At 38.5% G+C, this 16,986-nt stretch overlaps 1 protein-coding gene across 9 annotated transcripts in view; it reads left to right on the top strand.

Annotated features, from left to right (window-relative positions):
* adgrl2b.1 (adhesion G protein-coupled receptor L2b, tandem duplicate 1) overlaps nt 1–16,986 on the top strand; it is a 180,868-nt gene that overhangs the window by 33,274 nt on the left and 130,608 nt on the right. For all 9 annotated transcript variants that reach the window (XM_077518953.1, XM_077518999.1, XM_077518962.1 and 6 more), the window contains exon 2: nt 13,410–13,613. In XM_077518953.1, coding sequence (XP_077375079.1) covers nt 13,538–13,613 — 76 coding nt within the window. In that variant the 5' untranslated portion in view covers nt 13,410–13,537. The remainder of the gene's footprint in view (nt 1–13,409; nt 13,614–16,986) is intronic.

Genomic DNA, 16,986 nt, shown 5'->3' with positions numbered 1-16,986 from the left:
CCATCATTTGGCTCAGAGCCCCAAACACACCAACTGTTGTGTGCGCTTTCAATCAAAAGAATTCAACTCCGCAGGCTTCAGGGTCTCGGCATTCTGGCCTTCGTCGAGCGGCATTAGAGAACATTTGACCGCTCTTTTTCCTCCGAGGTGTTCTTCCTTTGTCTAAGAAGAAAAAAAAACAAAGCATAAGAGCTGCAAGTGTTTTCAATTTGAGTTGGAATAATGTCGGAACACAGGACTGAATAATTAAGGCTAGGCATTTCTGGGAACATCCGAAAAACACCTGTTAGAATATAACATACTGCATTTTGAGTGATCCATCGTAAGGCAGCTTCAGCTGTATCAGGTTAAAAGGGGAATTCACTTTGAATACATATTTGTAAAAACATGGCATTTATTTACTCAAGCTTTGGCAGTTTTGGTATTGATTTTGGTGCTATTTTTTTTTGCTAATAATGTTTTCTTTCCACAATATTTGATGACTTTTTAGGCATTTTTTTTTGCTAATTCTTGTGCAAATTTTTTGATTGAAAAGTTTTGCAACTTTCTTAAAGCCGGTTTCACTCAGGAAAATGCACTTTTTAAACACAGGATTTAAACAAACAAACTGCTTCTCAATTTACAGATCTGGGCTTTTCTTAACGTGTGGGGGGTGATTTTGTCCTAAACCCCCACACCCCCAGCCTATATTTTGCCATTTTGTGTTTGTTTTGTAAACAGCGGGACGTTTCTGTGGAAAGACAGTATTTACACCCCTCCAGCCAATCGCAGAGCAGGGGGGTGGAGTGTCGCAAACGGGGCCGGGCGAACGTGTCGGCTGCGTGACGTCACTCCCGCGGCAATTTGTAAACACGCACGGATTATTATTATTTTTTTCACTCACTCACTCACTCACTCACTCACTCACTCACTCACTCACTCACTCACTCACTCACAGAAGCTTGCGTCTGTGAATGAGTGAGTGAAGAAAAAAAAAATCACAAAATGACAAAATACAGGCTGGGGGGTGGGGTTTTAGGACAAAATCACCACCAAAGATTAACATAAACCTAGATGTGTAGACTGAGAGAACGTTGAAGTGTGTACATCCTGTAAAAAGTGCATTTTCCTGAGTGAAACCGGCATACTGGGCCTTTAAGAAAATTTTTCTGGGTGAACTGTTTTTCTGATGAATATTTTTATCGACAAATTTGTCTTCATTATGAACAATATTTTATACTGACTTGTACTGTATATTTTTCCCAACCATACATAGCAAGGCTGACTTATCGTTGATGTTATGCAAGACTGGACGGCAAAACTTGAGGCAGACTGGGTGGAACTAATAAAATGCATAGCTCCCCATAACATAAATATTGTGGCGGGACTACGTCAGTGCTAAAGACGTTTCCACATAACGTAAGATTATCTTTAATACTGCAAGGGGAATTCTTCTACAACATTGCCACAATTCATATGAGACTGTTTACATGTAGATAGGTGCTGCTGTTTTGGTTCGCAACGGAGTTGATATGGGTTCAGCAGTAACTACAAGACCTTTGTAAGACCCTCAAGGATCTTTTTCCATCCAACCCCATCCAAAAGGCATTCGTCATCGCAAAAGTCAGCCGCATTCAGTTTTTTTGTTTTATTTTATTGTTCCGATATGAGTAACCCAACACCGCCTTTTACACCATTTCCTGTTGCTACAACTCCTCCCTTACATATACTGCATATCTTAGCAGCTGCGATGAGGAAATGCAAACTGACTTATGTTTCTGGGAAGTTCTCTGCGTTACTGGTGGAGACAAGGGAATAAAAACCGTATCCTCGGTGGTGTCCTGACAGTCGTGGTGTCACAAAAGGAGGAGAAATAATAAGGGCAGTTTTATTTTCAACCCTTTTTTTTTTTTTTAATTGACAATCTTTGCTGTTTTTTTTTTTTTTTTTAGCCTCAATATTTGTTGAGAATTTTTGCGACATTTTCGGTGGAATTTTAAACTGTAATTTATTTCAAAACCTTTTTGGTGATATGCCTTTGTTTTGTTATAATTTTTAGAATATATGAATATTGTCGTCAAAGTTTTTGCAGACAGGTTTGTTCACTTTTTGGCGAAAATGTAGGTGCTTATGTGAAAATTGTTGGCCTAGATATTTTTTTTGTGACATTTACCTTTTTTTTTTTTTTCTTTCTTTTTACAATTCTGGCTGGCATGCTTTCATTGGTGAATTTAAGAATTTTCATAGATATGTTTTGGAGACGTTTTGTTCAAAATCATGCTTTTGATGAATTTTTGTGAAAAATTCTGGCTGCGTTCGTTGATGACAACAATTTGTTGTTCACAATTTTTGTGATATCGTTCGGGTGACTTTTTGTTCACAATTTTGCTGACCTTTCACAATTTGGGAGAAAATTTTGGTGAATTTTAGTTTTACCACAATTTTGGCCCTTTTTTCCCCAATTTTTGGTGAAATATTTTTTATTACCATTATGTGTGTTTTTGTTCACAGTTTTGGAGACATTTTTGAGTGATTTTTTTTTTTTTTTTTTTTTTTTGTTCTCAAATTTTAGTGAATTTTGTTCACAATCTTCAAAATTTTGGCAGTATTTTTTGTTCACAATTTTTGGTGATATATTTTTGGGCATACATTTTGGTGATTTTGTCATCATAATTTGAACCATTTTTGGGTGACAGTTTTTTGTTTACAAGTTTTGTTCACAATTTGAGTACAGTGATTGGTAAGGTGATAAGGTTTTGCGAACAGTTTTTGGTCACATTTTTTCAGCAACACTTATGCTGACTCCTCCCCCATGCAGAATATAAATGAAGAGTCGCAATGTCATGACTAGGGCCATGCAAGGGTTATGCTTACTGTGACTAGGGTCATTTAAGGGTTAGGTTTACTGTCATGATTAGGGTCATCTAGTTTCAACTGGTAATACGCTATGTGATGTCAGAAGCTATGTGATGTCAGGAATCTTTAATCTCGTTATCTAGTCAACAGCCAATCAGATAATTCCATGTCAGTCCTGTTACCCACATGTCTAACCACAACCAATCAGATCGATTCACTGTGTATATAAAGCCTGTCTGAGATGGGTGTGTTTTTGTCGGATTATTACCTCTGTTCCTCTGTGCACCTCGACAGCCCAAGTTAGCTTAGTGTCTCGTGATTCTCGATACATTCTCGTTGTTTCTCGTCTAGTCAAGTTTGTTCTACGCCTCTCGATCTTATGCGAATAAAGAGTTCAAATCTTATTTGTGTCTGCGTTTTTGGGATCCTACCCCAGGACATAACACACGAAGGACTCTGCACATCTGCACCTAACGTAAGAGTCAGCTGCATGCAGTTTATTCCGTGTTTTATTGTTCCGACGCTAGCAACCCTACACGACCATTTACAACTGCGGCTCCTCCCTGGTAACATATATCTTATCAGCCACGATGAGGTAAATGCAAACTGACGCGTGATGTTTCTGGCAAGTTCTCCGGTGGAGACGAGGAAATGACACCGCATCCCCCGCGGGGCTTGGAAGCTGCGGTCCTGACAGTCGTGACATGACAAAGGACTGTCACGGGAGCTTGGGGAAAAGTATCCAGGGGGTGTTCGTCAACCCTTTTCTGATGTTCGGGCTCACATGTGCCACATGTAGGGCACGGGGGAGGGGCGGAATGTTAAATTAGTAGTTATTCAAAGAGTGGAGGATGAACCAGTCTGGTGGAAGCACGTCTCTATTTCAATTGGTCTGAGCGCTACACTTGGACTTGCACATTAGTTTTGGGCCTGGTCTGGTCCCACTTGATTATGTATGTATGCACTCTTTATCTCCGCACTTCTTGGCGCTGACAATTGAAAATAAATTAACATTCCGCAGGCTTTATTTTGGTCTCCTCTAAGCCTTTGGAGGAAACTTGGAGGCGAAGCCAGGGGGGTCAGGCCGTACTCACAGGCTGTCAATCCTCCTTTGGCGACCCTTCCTCCCCTTTTCTTTTCGCACCCTCCCACCTCCATTCTTCTGCGTTCCCGCTCCCATCGCCAACCCTCCTTCCCTCTCTCTTTCACCGGACGCCTCTCAAGCCCGATTGAGGCCAAGCTTTGTCTCTCACGTTAAGACATGCGGGGCCGTCTCCCTCGTCCGGGCAGTTGTTTTAATTATCTTTTAATCGCCCGCCGTTCCTCTTTTTAAACGCTCGGCTTATTATTCCTATCAGGTGGATGTGAAAAATTCACCACGGGCCACAACTTCACCCATTTATCTCAAGCGATGATAGATCCTCCTCCTCGGATTACAACTGGAGACAAAAGGAAAACAGATGTCGGGAATGTTTGCGTATCATTACTCATTTTGTTGGTGGGGTGTTTCTTTTTTTTTTCTTTTTTTTTTATGTGGTGTCATTTTCAGACAAATATGCTGTTAATTGAAATCTCAAGGGGGTCTATCTATACAGTACAGGATGTCCCTCTTTATTCAGGGAACAGATGAAATGGAAGAACTTTTTATTTAATCGATTACGTTATTGAGTTCATTAGAGTGAGGCAGAGGACAGTGACAGTTCCTCATAAATCTTAGTTGGATATACAGTATATTTATAACTTCAGCTGTCCGGATAGCAATTAGTAACAATATGGAGCTTCTGAATCATATTGACGAAACGCTCATTTGTAATAAGGAGATTAGCATTTTCTATTCATCATGGTCATGGCACCCCCAAAATACAACTTTAAAGATATATAGCACAGGTGAACTGCCAGGACACCGCTCAGGCTGTGATCGCTATTAGCTACTAATGTTGATTGTGCAGGAATTGACATACAGATTTATTACATCTGGAAATAGTTTGGAAAAAAGTGCACTACTGTTTTTTTATCATTTTTTTTTTTGTGCCAGTTTTATTTATTTATTTATTTTTAGTAAAACCTTTCTGTCCCATCTAAATTTGTATACATGTTTTTCTTGTGTCTCTTATCTGTTCACAATGTGCATTTTTGGAGTGACACTTTTTAGCGACCATTTTTAGTGACTTTTCTCAAATTGTGGCGACATTTCTTAATTACCTGTTTTTCCCAGCTTTGGGGGAATTATTGTTTGGACATTTTTAATTCTGACAATATATCTGTGTCAGTGATTTTTTTTTTTTTTTAAATTCACCTTTAGCTTCCTTGCATTTCCTTAATCTATATTTAATTGTATATTAAATTAAACATATTTCTTTCTAAAAAAAAAAAATGGCTTCATTTGTGTATTTTTGGCATTTTGTTGAAGCCATGTGTTCTGCTGTGTTATCAGTATTGGTTATTTATCTAAAGGTATAACACAGCCTATTTCTGTTAGCGTTTAGCTTGTACACACATTAGCTTAGCTTCCGTCATTTATTACTTCTCATTTTGCTTTTACTGTTAGCACTAGCGTTGTTGCCAACAGTTAATACTAGCTATCTGCAGTATCATGCACTAAAATATTTACATATATAACAAAGAGTACTGTTAGCATTCATTAACCTAGCTTCATTAGCTTCTTACGCCCACATTTTATTGTGCCCACTTGTTGACAAGCATTGCTAACCCTAGTCTGCAGTCTTTGTGCAAACTTTTAGTTCATTTCAAGGCAACACAGGCCATTTGTGTTCATTTAACATGTTAATTCATAAGCCTGGCATGTTTAGTGCAATTCCATTTCCTTAACCTTTTAAATAAGCTACATTAGCTTGTCAACACGCTTCGCCGATTCACATTTCCAACGCAAATGATGTTTTTAGCTCCAGGCTAAGCATGGCAGTTACCAGTTCAATTACCCGACTCTGCTTTAAATAATTGCAAACTGAAGCACAGGTATAGATAATTCATCCGCACAAACTTGGACGTGTTAGAAATGCTTCGTTTACTTTTTTAACTAAATTTTCTGCTTGAGAAGCTCTGAGCCCCACCCTTCCGACACTGGTACACCCTCGTCAGAAATTATGTATAGCATCTTGATGTTAATCAACTAATCACCTCCCCAAGTCCTGCTGAAATCCCACCAAACAAAAACAGTATTTTTAGGAAGCTGCTCTCCGGTCGGCTTAAGGGAGAAGGAAGACATGTTACTCAGCGGGGTGATGTCGCATGCCGGGGCTAATCGGAAGGAAAAAAAAAGGGACCCCAGGGTGGTGAGGGCAAGCCTGCATTGGCTGGCTCTCACCCACTGGTGTCTGGAGGGGCTCCTGGGCTCAGCAGGCCGGAAGGTTTGGGGGACGTCCCCTCGACAGCTTCCCATTTCCTCCTGTCAACCACCATTAGAGTAAGCACGTGGCTCCCGGTGGGGTGCTTGTATTTGGAGATAAACGGGCATGTGCATATGTAGGCAGGATTGCATCTTGGGAGAATTGGTCCGCTGCCCGCCGCTGAACTGGTGGCTTACCGGAAGCATTTGACTGTTGAGCAGCCAACATGAATGGCACATGGAACCATAACCACCCGAGTCAAACTGATGCCTTGGCTGGGAGTGCGCCTTCCCTGCTACCGGGGCCTGATCAAAACAACATATCAATAAATGAGCCCTCTGGATCACGTTAGTATTGCGATCCAGCTGGCAGTTGGACATTGATCACGGATGGGATGACTTGACTTCAGTGGTGACCTAAAATGCGGTAATGTGAGGTTTTCGAAGCCTTTCTTTTGAGGTGCCAAAAATATTCAAGCACATTTGGCATTAAGGCATGGAGAACCAGAGGTAATTATGACGGAAATGTGGGAGTGTGTGGTTGTAGTTGACTGGAGTGTGTACCACCCAAGTTTTCTCATGCGTTCCAGTAGGAGATTTTTTTTATTTTTTTTTTTAAATTTCCCTCTCTCCCTCTCTCTTTCGCTCCCTCCTATTCATTTTCTATTCCTCTAATTTCTAGTTCCTGATCATAAAACGGCCATTAAAGGAAAGGTGTCTGTCACCGTCACGTGTCCAGATACCTTGACAAGGCCTGGAATCGGCCCGATACCTGGAATTGGTACTCACCCATCTAGAACATAGTTTTTAATTCATTAATTCATGCATACATATTTTGTAGCAATATCACTGCTGTAAGTTTGTCGTTTGTCGTCATAAGAGATACAGTTTGTCTTATTTTATCATAAACCATACATAAACAAAAAAATAAAATAAAAATAAAAACAGAAACAGATGGTTGTATGCAACCGCAATGTATCTCTCTAGAGTTTTCTCATGCATTCCGATACAGACGTGGATGAAAGCTTTTTCTTTTTTTTCTTTTTTTCTTTTCTTCTCTGACTGGTTAGCACGTCCGCCTCCCAGTTCTGAGGACTCGGGTTCGAGTCCAGGCTCCGCCCTTCCTGGGTGGAGTTTGCATGTTCTCCCCGTGCCTGCGTGGGTCTTCTCCGGGTACTCCGGTCTCCTCCCACATTCCAAAGACATACATGGCAGGTTGATTGGGCGCTCCGAATTGTCCCTAGGTGTGCTTGTGAGTGTGGATGGTTGTTTGTCTCTGTGTGCCCTGCCATTGGCTGGCAACTAGTTCAGGGTATACCCCACCTACTGCCCGAAGCCAGCTGAGAAAGGCTCCAGCACCCCCGCGACCCTTGTGAGGAATAAGCGGTCAAGAAAATGGATGGATGGATAACGTTACACTATTGCGTAGGGGTGTGAATTGCCTAGTACCTGACGATTCGATTCGTATCACGATTCACAGGTCACGATTCGATTCGATACCGATTAATCCCGATACGAATTTATAAGTCGATTGTTGCGATTTTTTTTCATTCAAATTTAGAAAATACTAATCAGTAAGCTTGTAGAGTGTAAGATTTATATGAAAATGTATTATTTATTTATCTGAAATTTCAGTCTTATAGAGGTTGTAATCTGTTTCATGTTTGAACAGCATTAAAATAAAATATTAAGGCTTAATGTTCCGTTCATATAACATTCTTCCATGCTCAAGGTGTGAATCCGAACCCGAAGTCAGACGTTTTGTTGAATATTTTTCCATTAAAAATGGAAGTTTAAAAATCGATTCACACACACACACACAAAAAAAAAAGGCAATGATGATAAGACGTTGAATCGGTAAGACTACCGAATGAACAATTCTGAGCTCTTAAAAAAAAAAAAAAAAAAAAAAAAAAAAAGATTTTTTTTTTATTGAATCGATTCGAGAATCGCGCGATGTAGTATCGCGATATATCGCCAAATCGATTTTTTTTTTTAACACCCTACTATTGCGCTTTCCCCACCCCTTAGTGATATGCTATTTTTTGTAACCGGATAAAAAATCATCCCCAATAAATAGAGAGGCCACAAGAAAATTGTCAAAACATCTTTGACAGCTTGTACCTGACAACTCTGCTGTCCTCGCTTTGAGTAAAATCAAATAAGTCTTGTCTTCTTATCCTTGTGTTGTCCTTCTTATATGTTTGGATATGGATAGATATTATTTGTTTATGTGACTGCAGTGTGGAGGGGAGGTTGGCAAATTACAGTAGTATTACTAGAGTTGGAGAGTTATTTGTGAATTAAGCGGGTTTTGAGGGCCCCAAAAAGGATGATTTTTTTTTTTTTTTTTTAAACCAATTAAGATAATTTAAGAAATGACTGAGGCGATACAAACATGAAAATACTATATAAAATTGGAGTTATACATACTAGTCGACTTTCCTACTCCACAATAGTACCCCGTGTAACATTTTCGCACGAGAAGGCAGAAACCCTTCCAGCAATAAATGAGTGCGCTGATTGAAATTAGCCCATCACCTTAATTGATTGAAATGATCTTCTATTTCTGAAAGCGCAGCTTTGCTAAGTGAAATGAGAACCAGTAAAGGGGAAGAAATCCAGACTCAAGCAGGATTTTGAACTTTTTGGTCCACCGCTATCAAAGTGGAAGGAGTGGGGGGCAATTATCCCATTGCAAACAAAGAGGACCTTGATTATTGACACTGAAAATTGCTGCCATGCAGAACCAGCTGCTTTGGCGGGCCCGGAACGATGACAGGTTTTCATGTTTGGCTCAGTTGTGCAAACATTACCTGGCTGGCCCAGTGTTTTGGAAAGGTGTGCGTAAATTCAATGTATGATCTGGTATAGATCATCGCAAGGCAATTCCTCCTTTTACAAATACACAAAATGTGTACCATAGCAAGCACAACTCAAGTTCCACAGCTTTACATTTATTCAGACGAGTGACTTGATGTCAGCACAATACCCAAGTGGGTAAGAATAATCATGAAGGTTGATGGGGGTAGAGCGCATTACCAAGCTTTGGCGTCTTTGCACAGTGACAGCTACCATGTGGCCTGTTGTGTTGTATGGCAACCGCGTGGGAATAAACAAGTCGCAATATGTAAATGCATTTATGTATCCCGGCTAGCGGATGTGTGCGTGCCTGCAAGCGTCAAGTCGGTGTGTGGCATTTGACTGCTGCTTGCTGTTTGACTCCAGTAAGCAGCTTATCTGTCTGCTGGGTTAGTTTGTCGCAGGCTGGAACCTTTTGCCGCTTCTGCAGACAAAAGGACTGTTTCCCCCCCCCGCCCGCCCTCGCACCGCCCTCGATAAGGAAGAAGACAAAAAGTACGCTCACAAAAGCAGTTGTGTCTGCGTTGCTGGAGCGACAGCTGAGTTTTTTGTCATTCCCGTGAGGAAACGAAGGGGAAAGTAGAACAGGGGACGAGTCGGAGAATGAAGCATTCATTAGTGACGCGTTGGCGAGTGTCAAATCAGTGCCAAGAAGAGCATTTTTACTTTGTGTTCACGCTGGCGCCCTTTCAGGTGTGAAATGCAAAAGTTTTCTGTTCTGTCTTGTATTGAGACGAGCAGCAGGTGAGGGGTAGGTGTTAGTAGGACGGGGGATGATGCGCAGTTGGAATGCTGAGAGCCCAGCAGCACAATTAATGAATCGCACAAATTGGAATTATTTTAAGTAAAAACACTCATTGGTTTTGAAAATTAGGAATTTTGTCTTAAAAAAATATATATGATGGACAGATAATGTCATGGCATTGCCTCAGATTAGTGCGCTTACTATAAGTATTTTAAGAATCGATTAATCGAGTATTCAATCGATAAATCAACTAATCTGATTCATTTTAATTTTGCATTACATTTTCCCCTGATTACTGTTTTTTCACCGGTAATTGGTGTTTATTTCGTACTTTGTATTAATATAGTAATTAAAAAAAATGTACTATGTTACCGGTTCGGTCATTGTTTTCCAAAGTAAAAACAGATGTTTTCAAACGTCTTATTTTGTTTAAACACCGAAGATAACCAGTCTTCTTTCATGAAGGATAACAGAAATCAACAAAGCAGCGGTGTCCAAACTACGGCCCCGGGGCCATTTGCGGCCCGCCGTCCATTTTTCAGTGGCCCGCGACATATGCTAAAAATGGCATTTGACTCAGTTCAAATAAAATAAACAAAACAAAAATGTTTGTAGATGGTAAAGTAAGAAGGGAGGGTATCGAAAAACAGGTGCCATTAAAGGTTATTTTAGTTAACTAAACCTAATTAAAAAAAAAAACTAAAACTAAAATTCAAAAAACAATATTGTTACCGAAATAAAATAAAAAGGAAAATGCTTTTTAAAAAACGAAAACTAACTGAAACTACATTTTATGTTTACAAAACTAACTAAAAGTAACTATAATTATAGTCTTTGGTAATTAATTTAATGCGAGCCTTTGGGGATGATTTTAAATGTGATTTTTAGTCTATTTATTTTGGTATAAACTGGAATAATGACGTTTCAAAGTATGTCACACAGAAATTACGTCATCTAGCAGCAGCCAATAGAAAAGCACCTTCAGATGACGTAGCTCCCATGCTGTTTTTTAAATATTGCAGACAAGTAATACACATTTAAAAAAATAAATAAATAAATAAAGCTAATACTGAAACTAGCAAACTGAACTAAAACTAAGCATTTTTTTAAAGAACTAAACTAACCACCCTGAAAACTAATAAAAACTAACTAAAAAGAAAAATTCCAAAACTGTAATAACCCAATATGCCATATTACAAATAAATTGGTTTATATACTGTAGCATTTTTCTAAGTATGCAAAAGCACAAATAAATTATTTGTACAATTTTTAGGACTAAACACAATTTCTCTTCACAACATTATGTGGCCCTTGCGTCCTTCTCATTTTCTGGATGTGGCCCTCAAAAGAAAAAGTTTGGACACCCCTGCAATAAACAATTACTGTTGATATGGTGAAATCAAAGGTTTTGGACAATTTGTAATTAAAAAAAATGGCTCCAAACAATTACTTGATTATTAAATATTTGCTGATTAATTTGATAGTCGATTAATCGATTAATTTTGACAGTTCTACCTCAGATACACTTAATCAGTGTCCAACCAGCTTGCTCCAATGCAGAGGTGTGAAACTCATTTTTGTGAGTTAACCTTGGAGGGTATTTACACTGAATGTATCCCAATTTAAAAAAAAAAATGTTTTTAACTATTTTTAAATTTATCTTAAAAAGGCAAAAAAAAATGTGTGCAAATATCTCAATGTTAATAAGAAAGAAGACAATTTGTAATTGCAGTATTTCATGAAGTCGATACAAACATGATTTGCCTTCGCGGGCCACATAAAATATGGCAGGCCAGATCTGGCCCCCTGGCATTGGGTTCAACACCTGTGCCCCAATGTCACCCAGCCTCTTTTTTTTCTTTTTCTTTTTTTTTTTTTGCCCCTGAATCTTGTCCAAAAGTCAGTTGGGATAGCCTGTAGCTTGCCCACAATCCTAATTAGGACAACCCTTATAGAATATTAATGTATGGTTCACTTTGTAGTCTGCAATTTTTAAATAATTTGTTAAAAGCAGTCGGAATAATGGCATGAAAAAAAAATAAATCAGATTCTTCTAAATGGTCCCTGGGCAAGCAAATATATAAGCTTTGTTTTTTGTTTTGTTTTTTAAATTATTTATTTTTTCCAACTTTATTTCAAACATTTAAAATGACAATTAAAAAAAAGAGCATAATTTAACAATTGTGTCAAAAACAGACTTTTAAGTTATTCCACAAAGCAAGGACGGAATATAACTGTTTTCGTTCTCCATAAATAATAGTAATGATTTAAAAAAACAAAAAAAACAAAAACTCATTTACAAAAAGAAAAGACTTACTGTTCGAAATGGAATAGTATGAAGTAACTGCTTATTTTCTTATTATCTTATTAAAGGGATACTTCACTTATTTAACCCATTATATAGCAATAAAAAGTTAATATTTTGTTTTAAATAATTTGATACTTATATTATTTTTCACGTACAATTGGTACCTTTAAAAACACATTTTGCAACTTGCTGTCGACTGAAAATGACATCACAAGGGCTCAGGTAACCAATCACAGCTCTCCTGTTTTCTAGGTTTGGTCATATGACATTCACAAGCTGAGCTGTGATTGGTTACCTGGGCCCTTGTGATGTCATTTTCAGTCGACAGCAAGTTGCAAAATGTGTTTTTAAAGGTACTAATTGTACATGAAAAATAATGAAAATAATCAAATTTAGTATAGGCAAAATATTAACTCATTCACTCCCAACCATTTTCACAGAAGCAATCCCGTTCGCTCCCGGCTGTTTTACTGGATTTTGACTGATTTTGCAAGGCCCACAGAATATTGTGTTCTATTGCTATAAAAGCATGGAACCTATCAAAAGAAAGATTAAAGTCTCTTCTTTCATCAGGAAAAAAAAAGTTATGTATCTATCTGTTTCCGTTTTGCAGCAATTAGCATTAGAAGAGAGCTAAGTTTCATCAGTTTTCACAAATCTATTTAAAATTGTAAGTAATTTAGCTTTTTTTCTAGATGGCCCTGGTTGATCTCCTTTGCTCTGGTGCCACCTGCTGGCCGTTTGTGTAATAAATACCATTTCTGCAACCGTTCTTTGCAGTTGAGAGGCTGCATCAAAGCCTTCTGTATGCTCTACCATAAAAAAAAAACAACAACAAAAAACGTATAAATACGTCTTTGGGACACTTAAAACATTAATTTAAAAAACAAAACATATTTACACGTTATTGGGAGCAAATGAGTTAATGTTTGACTGCCAAAAATGGCTAAATAAGTAAAGTACCCCTTTAATATCCAGGCAGTCAATGACACCGATGTCGGTAGATAATATTTCTAGGCTGAGCTTACATACCTAAAAACAGATAAATCCAGACTTTGAAGATCTTTAAAGCACTACAGTTGAGTGTGCGTCCGACAGCTGACAGCCGAGCAGCCATAACACCATTAAGCAGCATCAAGTGCAAATGTTAAATCCAGATTAGTGTTCTGCGATTAATGTGGACATTCCAGTAAAGCCCGATGCAACGTGACACTGCCCGCGACGTCGTAAATCCGCGGCTGGGATGATAATTATGACATCATTGCCCAATTTGCTCCGTTAACGTCGTCTTTTTTTTTTGTGTATTTCTGCAGATGCGAAGATGACTGGTGATACTTTGCAGAGAACCACCCGTCGTTGACTTTGCTCCAGCTTCCTGATCTCACCTCCGAAAACAAAACAAAACAAGATTTTATTGGACGGCTCGCCTAACAGTCAGATAATGGCCTCTTCGCCGTGGAGGTGTCCGGCCTTTTCCTGCCTTCTGCTTCTTCTCTGCTGCTGTCACTGTTCGCAAGGTGAGTTGCCATGGAGGCGTTGCGCCGTTAATAAGATTCCGGCCAACCTTTCAAGAAGCGCTTTATTATTCAGTCGAAGCAATGCGTTGGATATGTAGTGGCTGTACAAAAAAAAAAAAAAAAAAAGGGACTGAAGAGCTGTTCAGCAGCAAGGTTGCGTTTGAGTTCTACTTCAATGCTTTCAGCCTTGGAGATGAAAAAAAAAAGGTGTTTCAAACGTGTTACGTTGAACTCATTAAAGAAGATACACGCAAGAATTACAGCACAATATACACTTTTTTTTTTTTTTTTTCCATTTATTTATTTATTTATTTATTTTTATCCTCGCTGAACTCGGCCTGTTTTGCATGGGTGTTCTGGTCTAATGCAATTAGCCACTGGCCCTCTAAAGTGGGGCTTTTGTCACTATGACTACTGAGGGTGAAGTCAGTAGTATGTGACCAGGCAAGTTAGCGGCCATAAATGCCTCCTTTGTTTTTCTCCATTGTATTTTGGCACGTGGAGGCGGCACTTCATCACCAAGCTGACATGTTCATCTACAGGGAGCTCTCTTTATACGACAGTGCCAACATAGAAAATTTCAAGGATACGACCGGCTTGCAATGTTATAGTTGGCGCAGCGGCACAAGAAGGGTGAGGGAGCGGTGAGAAGTAGCAGCGTCACGCCGGGAATCATTTGATGAGCTTTATTTCTTGGTTTTAATGTTTTAAATTTATGGATTAGGAATATATTTCACACATATTTACTGTAATTATGACTTTCCTACTGCATTATCGTAGATTAGTGATTGATGACGGTATGTTCTGAATTACTTAAGAAGTCGCCGTATGGTTTGGTTATCATAACTAACAGCATTAGTTAACGCTCATCTCTCAAGACGCAAAATATGTTTGTTTTTTTTTCCCTTTGGAGAGCAGTTTTACGAATCACTGACATCATCAGAGGAGAACTTTCAAATTTTGTGGAGCTTTTTTGCAGGTTAATCCTGAAACAAGAGGTTTTATTAACTCATTTGTTCCCAAAAACTTATAAATGTGTTTTATTTTAAATATTACCAGTGTCCCAAAGACGTATTTATACATTTTTAATGTTTTTTATTTATTTATTTTTTAATGCTAGAGCACACAGAAGGCCTTGATGCAGCCTCTGAACTGAAGAGAACGGTTGAAGCAATGGTAGTTATTACGAAAATGTCCAGCAGGAGGCAGCAGAGTATAAGAGATCAACCTAGATGTTGCAACAAGCTGTTTTCCCAACAGTTTGAAACAGATTTGTGAATAATGATGAAACCTAGCTATATTCTACTGCTAATTGCTGCAAAACAGAAACAGATTCAATTTTTTTTTTTTCCCTGGTCTTTATTTTGGTAGGTTCCAAGTTTTTATCGCAATAGAACACAATATTCTGTGGACCTTGCAAAATCAGTCAAAATCCAGTAAAACAGCCGGGGAGTGAAGGGGGTTGCTTCAGTAAAAATGGCTGGGAGTGAATGAGTTAAATAAGAAGAATATGACAGTATCATCAATGAATAATTGTTCTTTTTTACATATATACTTTCAAGTAGGGGTGTTAAAAAAAATCGGCGATATATCGCGATACTACATCGCGCGATTCTCGAATCGATTCAATAATAGGCAAAATCGATTTTTTTTTTTTTTTTTTTTTTTTTTTTTTTTTTTTTTTTTTTAGGATTCACACCTTAAGCATGGAAGAATGTTATATGAACGGAACATTAAGCCTTAATATTTTATTTTAATGCTGTTTAAACATGAAACAGATTACAACCTCTATAAGACTGAAATTTCAGATAAATAAATAATACATTTTCATATAAATCTTACACTCTACAAGCTTACTGATTAGTATTTTCTAAATTTGAATGAAAAAAAATCGCAACAATCGACTTAGAAATTCGTATCGGGATTAATCGGTATCGAATCGAATCGTGACCTGTGAATCGTGATACGAATCGAATCGTCAGGTACGAGGCAATTCACACCCCTACTTTCAAGAGTTTTTTTTTTTTTTAATAATATTTCTCGTTGTGTATAACAAACTATTTTGTTGTCTCGAAGGTAAGTTGATTAAAAAAAAAAAAAAAAAAAAAGGATATCTACTGTAATGTAAATTGATAACATTTATTTTGTTGACTTCAAAAGCAAAGTCCAAATTTAAACTAAGGACACTTTTGGGGAAAAAACCCCAAATAATATTACTAATATTATAAACATTTTATGTTGTAGATATTGGCCATTCCCGGCTGACGCTCAGCGCAATGTACTGTCGGTTACGGTTTAGCAAGTAGATTTTCTCTCCTGAATCTAGAGACTTATTAATTGCCTGCTATTTTACTGTACAAAGTTGAATGTTCTCCACTTTAACGTGGTTTCAACCAGATGCCTATTGGAAATTGGAGACATCTCTGAAAATTGGAATTGATTACCCCAAGCACACACCAGTGTAACGTGCTAGTTGTGTCATTCTTAGGTTAGCTTAGCAATTAACATGGCTTCTCCCTCTTTCCTTGTCATCCCTTTGTGAGAACGACGCTTGTCAGAAGTGTAGCTTATTCGCCACCATATGATTATTGACGAAGAGGCGAGTCCGCAACATGTTTAGTCAGGGAAGCTTGTTGCTAGCTAGCTGATTGTGGCGCTAATAGCACCGAGTTTGCCTCGACTGCCTACATATGTTGGTTGGCTGAAATCTGTGATTCTCACATTTGCTATTCAATGTGCTTTAATGAAGCACAAAATACACATTTTGACCGGCAAACTGTGATGCGAAACCGCCTCTGCATTATCTGCTTAGTACTTGGCTTTTACGTCAATGTATTCTATTGCTTGAAATTGGTGGATGTTCGCCAAGTCATTGTAGGGATGCTGTGGTATAAATTAAATTAATGACAGTGTTATAGCACAATCTGGAAAATGTCTGAGCAGCTCGCTCACAGACACATTTTCAGAAAATGGGCAAATAAAAGATTTACTTGGTTGTTTAATTTCACACTTGACGGCTGGGCAGGCAGCCAGACACCCAACTATTTGTATACAAGCAATTAAAAAGCCAATTTTCTATGAAATGTCCCCTTTAAGTATTTGTTGAAACCCACACTTTTACTGACGCACGCTTCCAATGTCAAACTCTTTCCCCTCACTCCAGCCCTTTTCATCAACTACATAACAGATCGTCATTGTTCTTTGAGAAGCCGAACCCCCTCGAGGAAGTACTTATTTTACTGCCGCCCAATCAAATTGCATGCAGCATGTATACCTGTCACCATCAAAAGCGGTGCTCTTGATTTGGTGCCAGAGCGGTGAAAGGAACGCCTCGGTGTTTTTAATTGTCCTCGGCGACATCCAAAGCCTTCGT

The sequence above is a fragment of the Festucalex cinctus genome, chromosome 1, assembly GCF_051991245.1.
Source record: "Festucalex cinctus isolate MCC-2025b chromosome 1, RoL_Fcin_1.0, whole genome shotgun sequence".
Classification (NCBI taxonomy): Eukaryota; Metazoa; Chordata; class Actinopteri; order Syngnathiformes; family Syngnathidae; genus Festucalex; species Festucalex cinctus.
The sequence above is the reverse complement of the archived record's forward strand: the minus strand, read 5'-3'. Positions and strand labels throughout refer to the sequence as shown.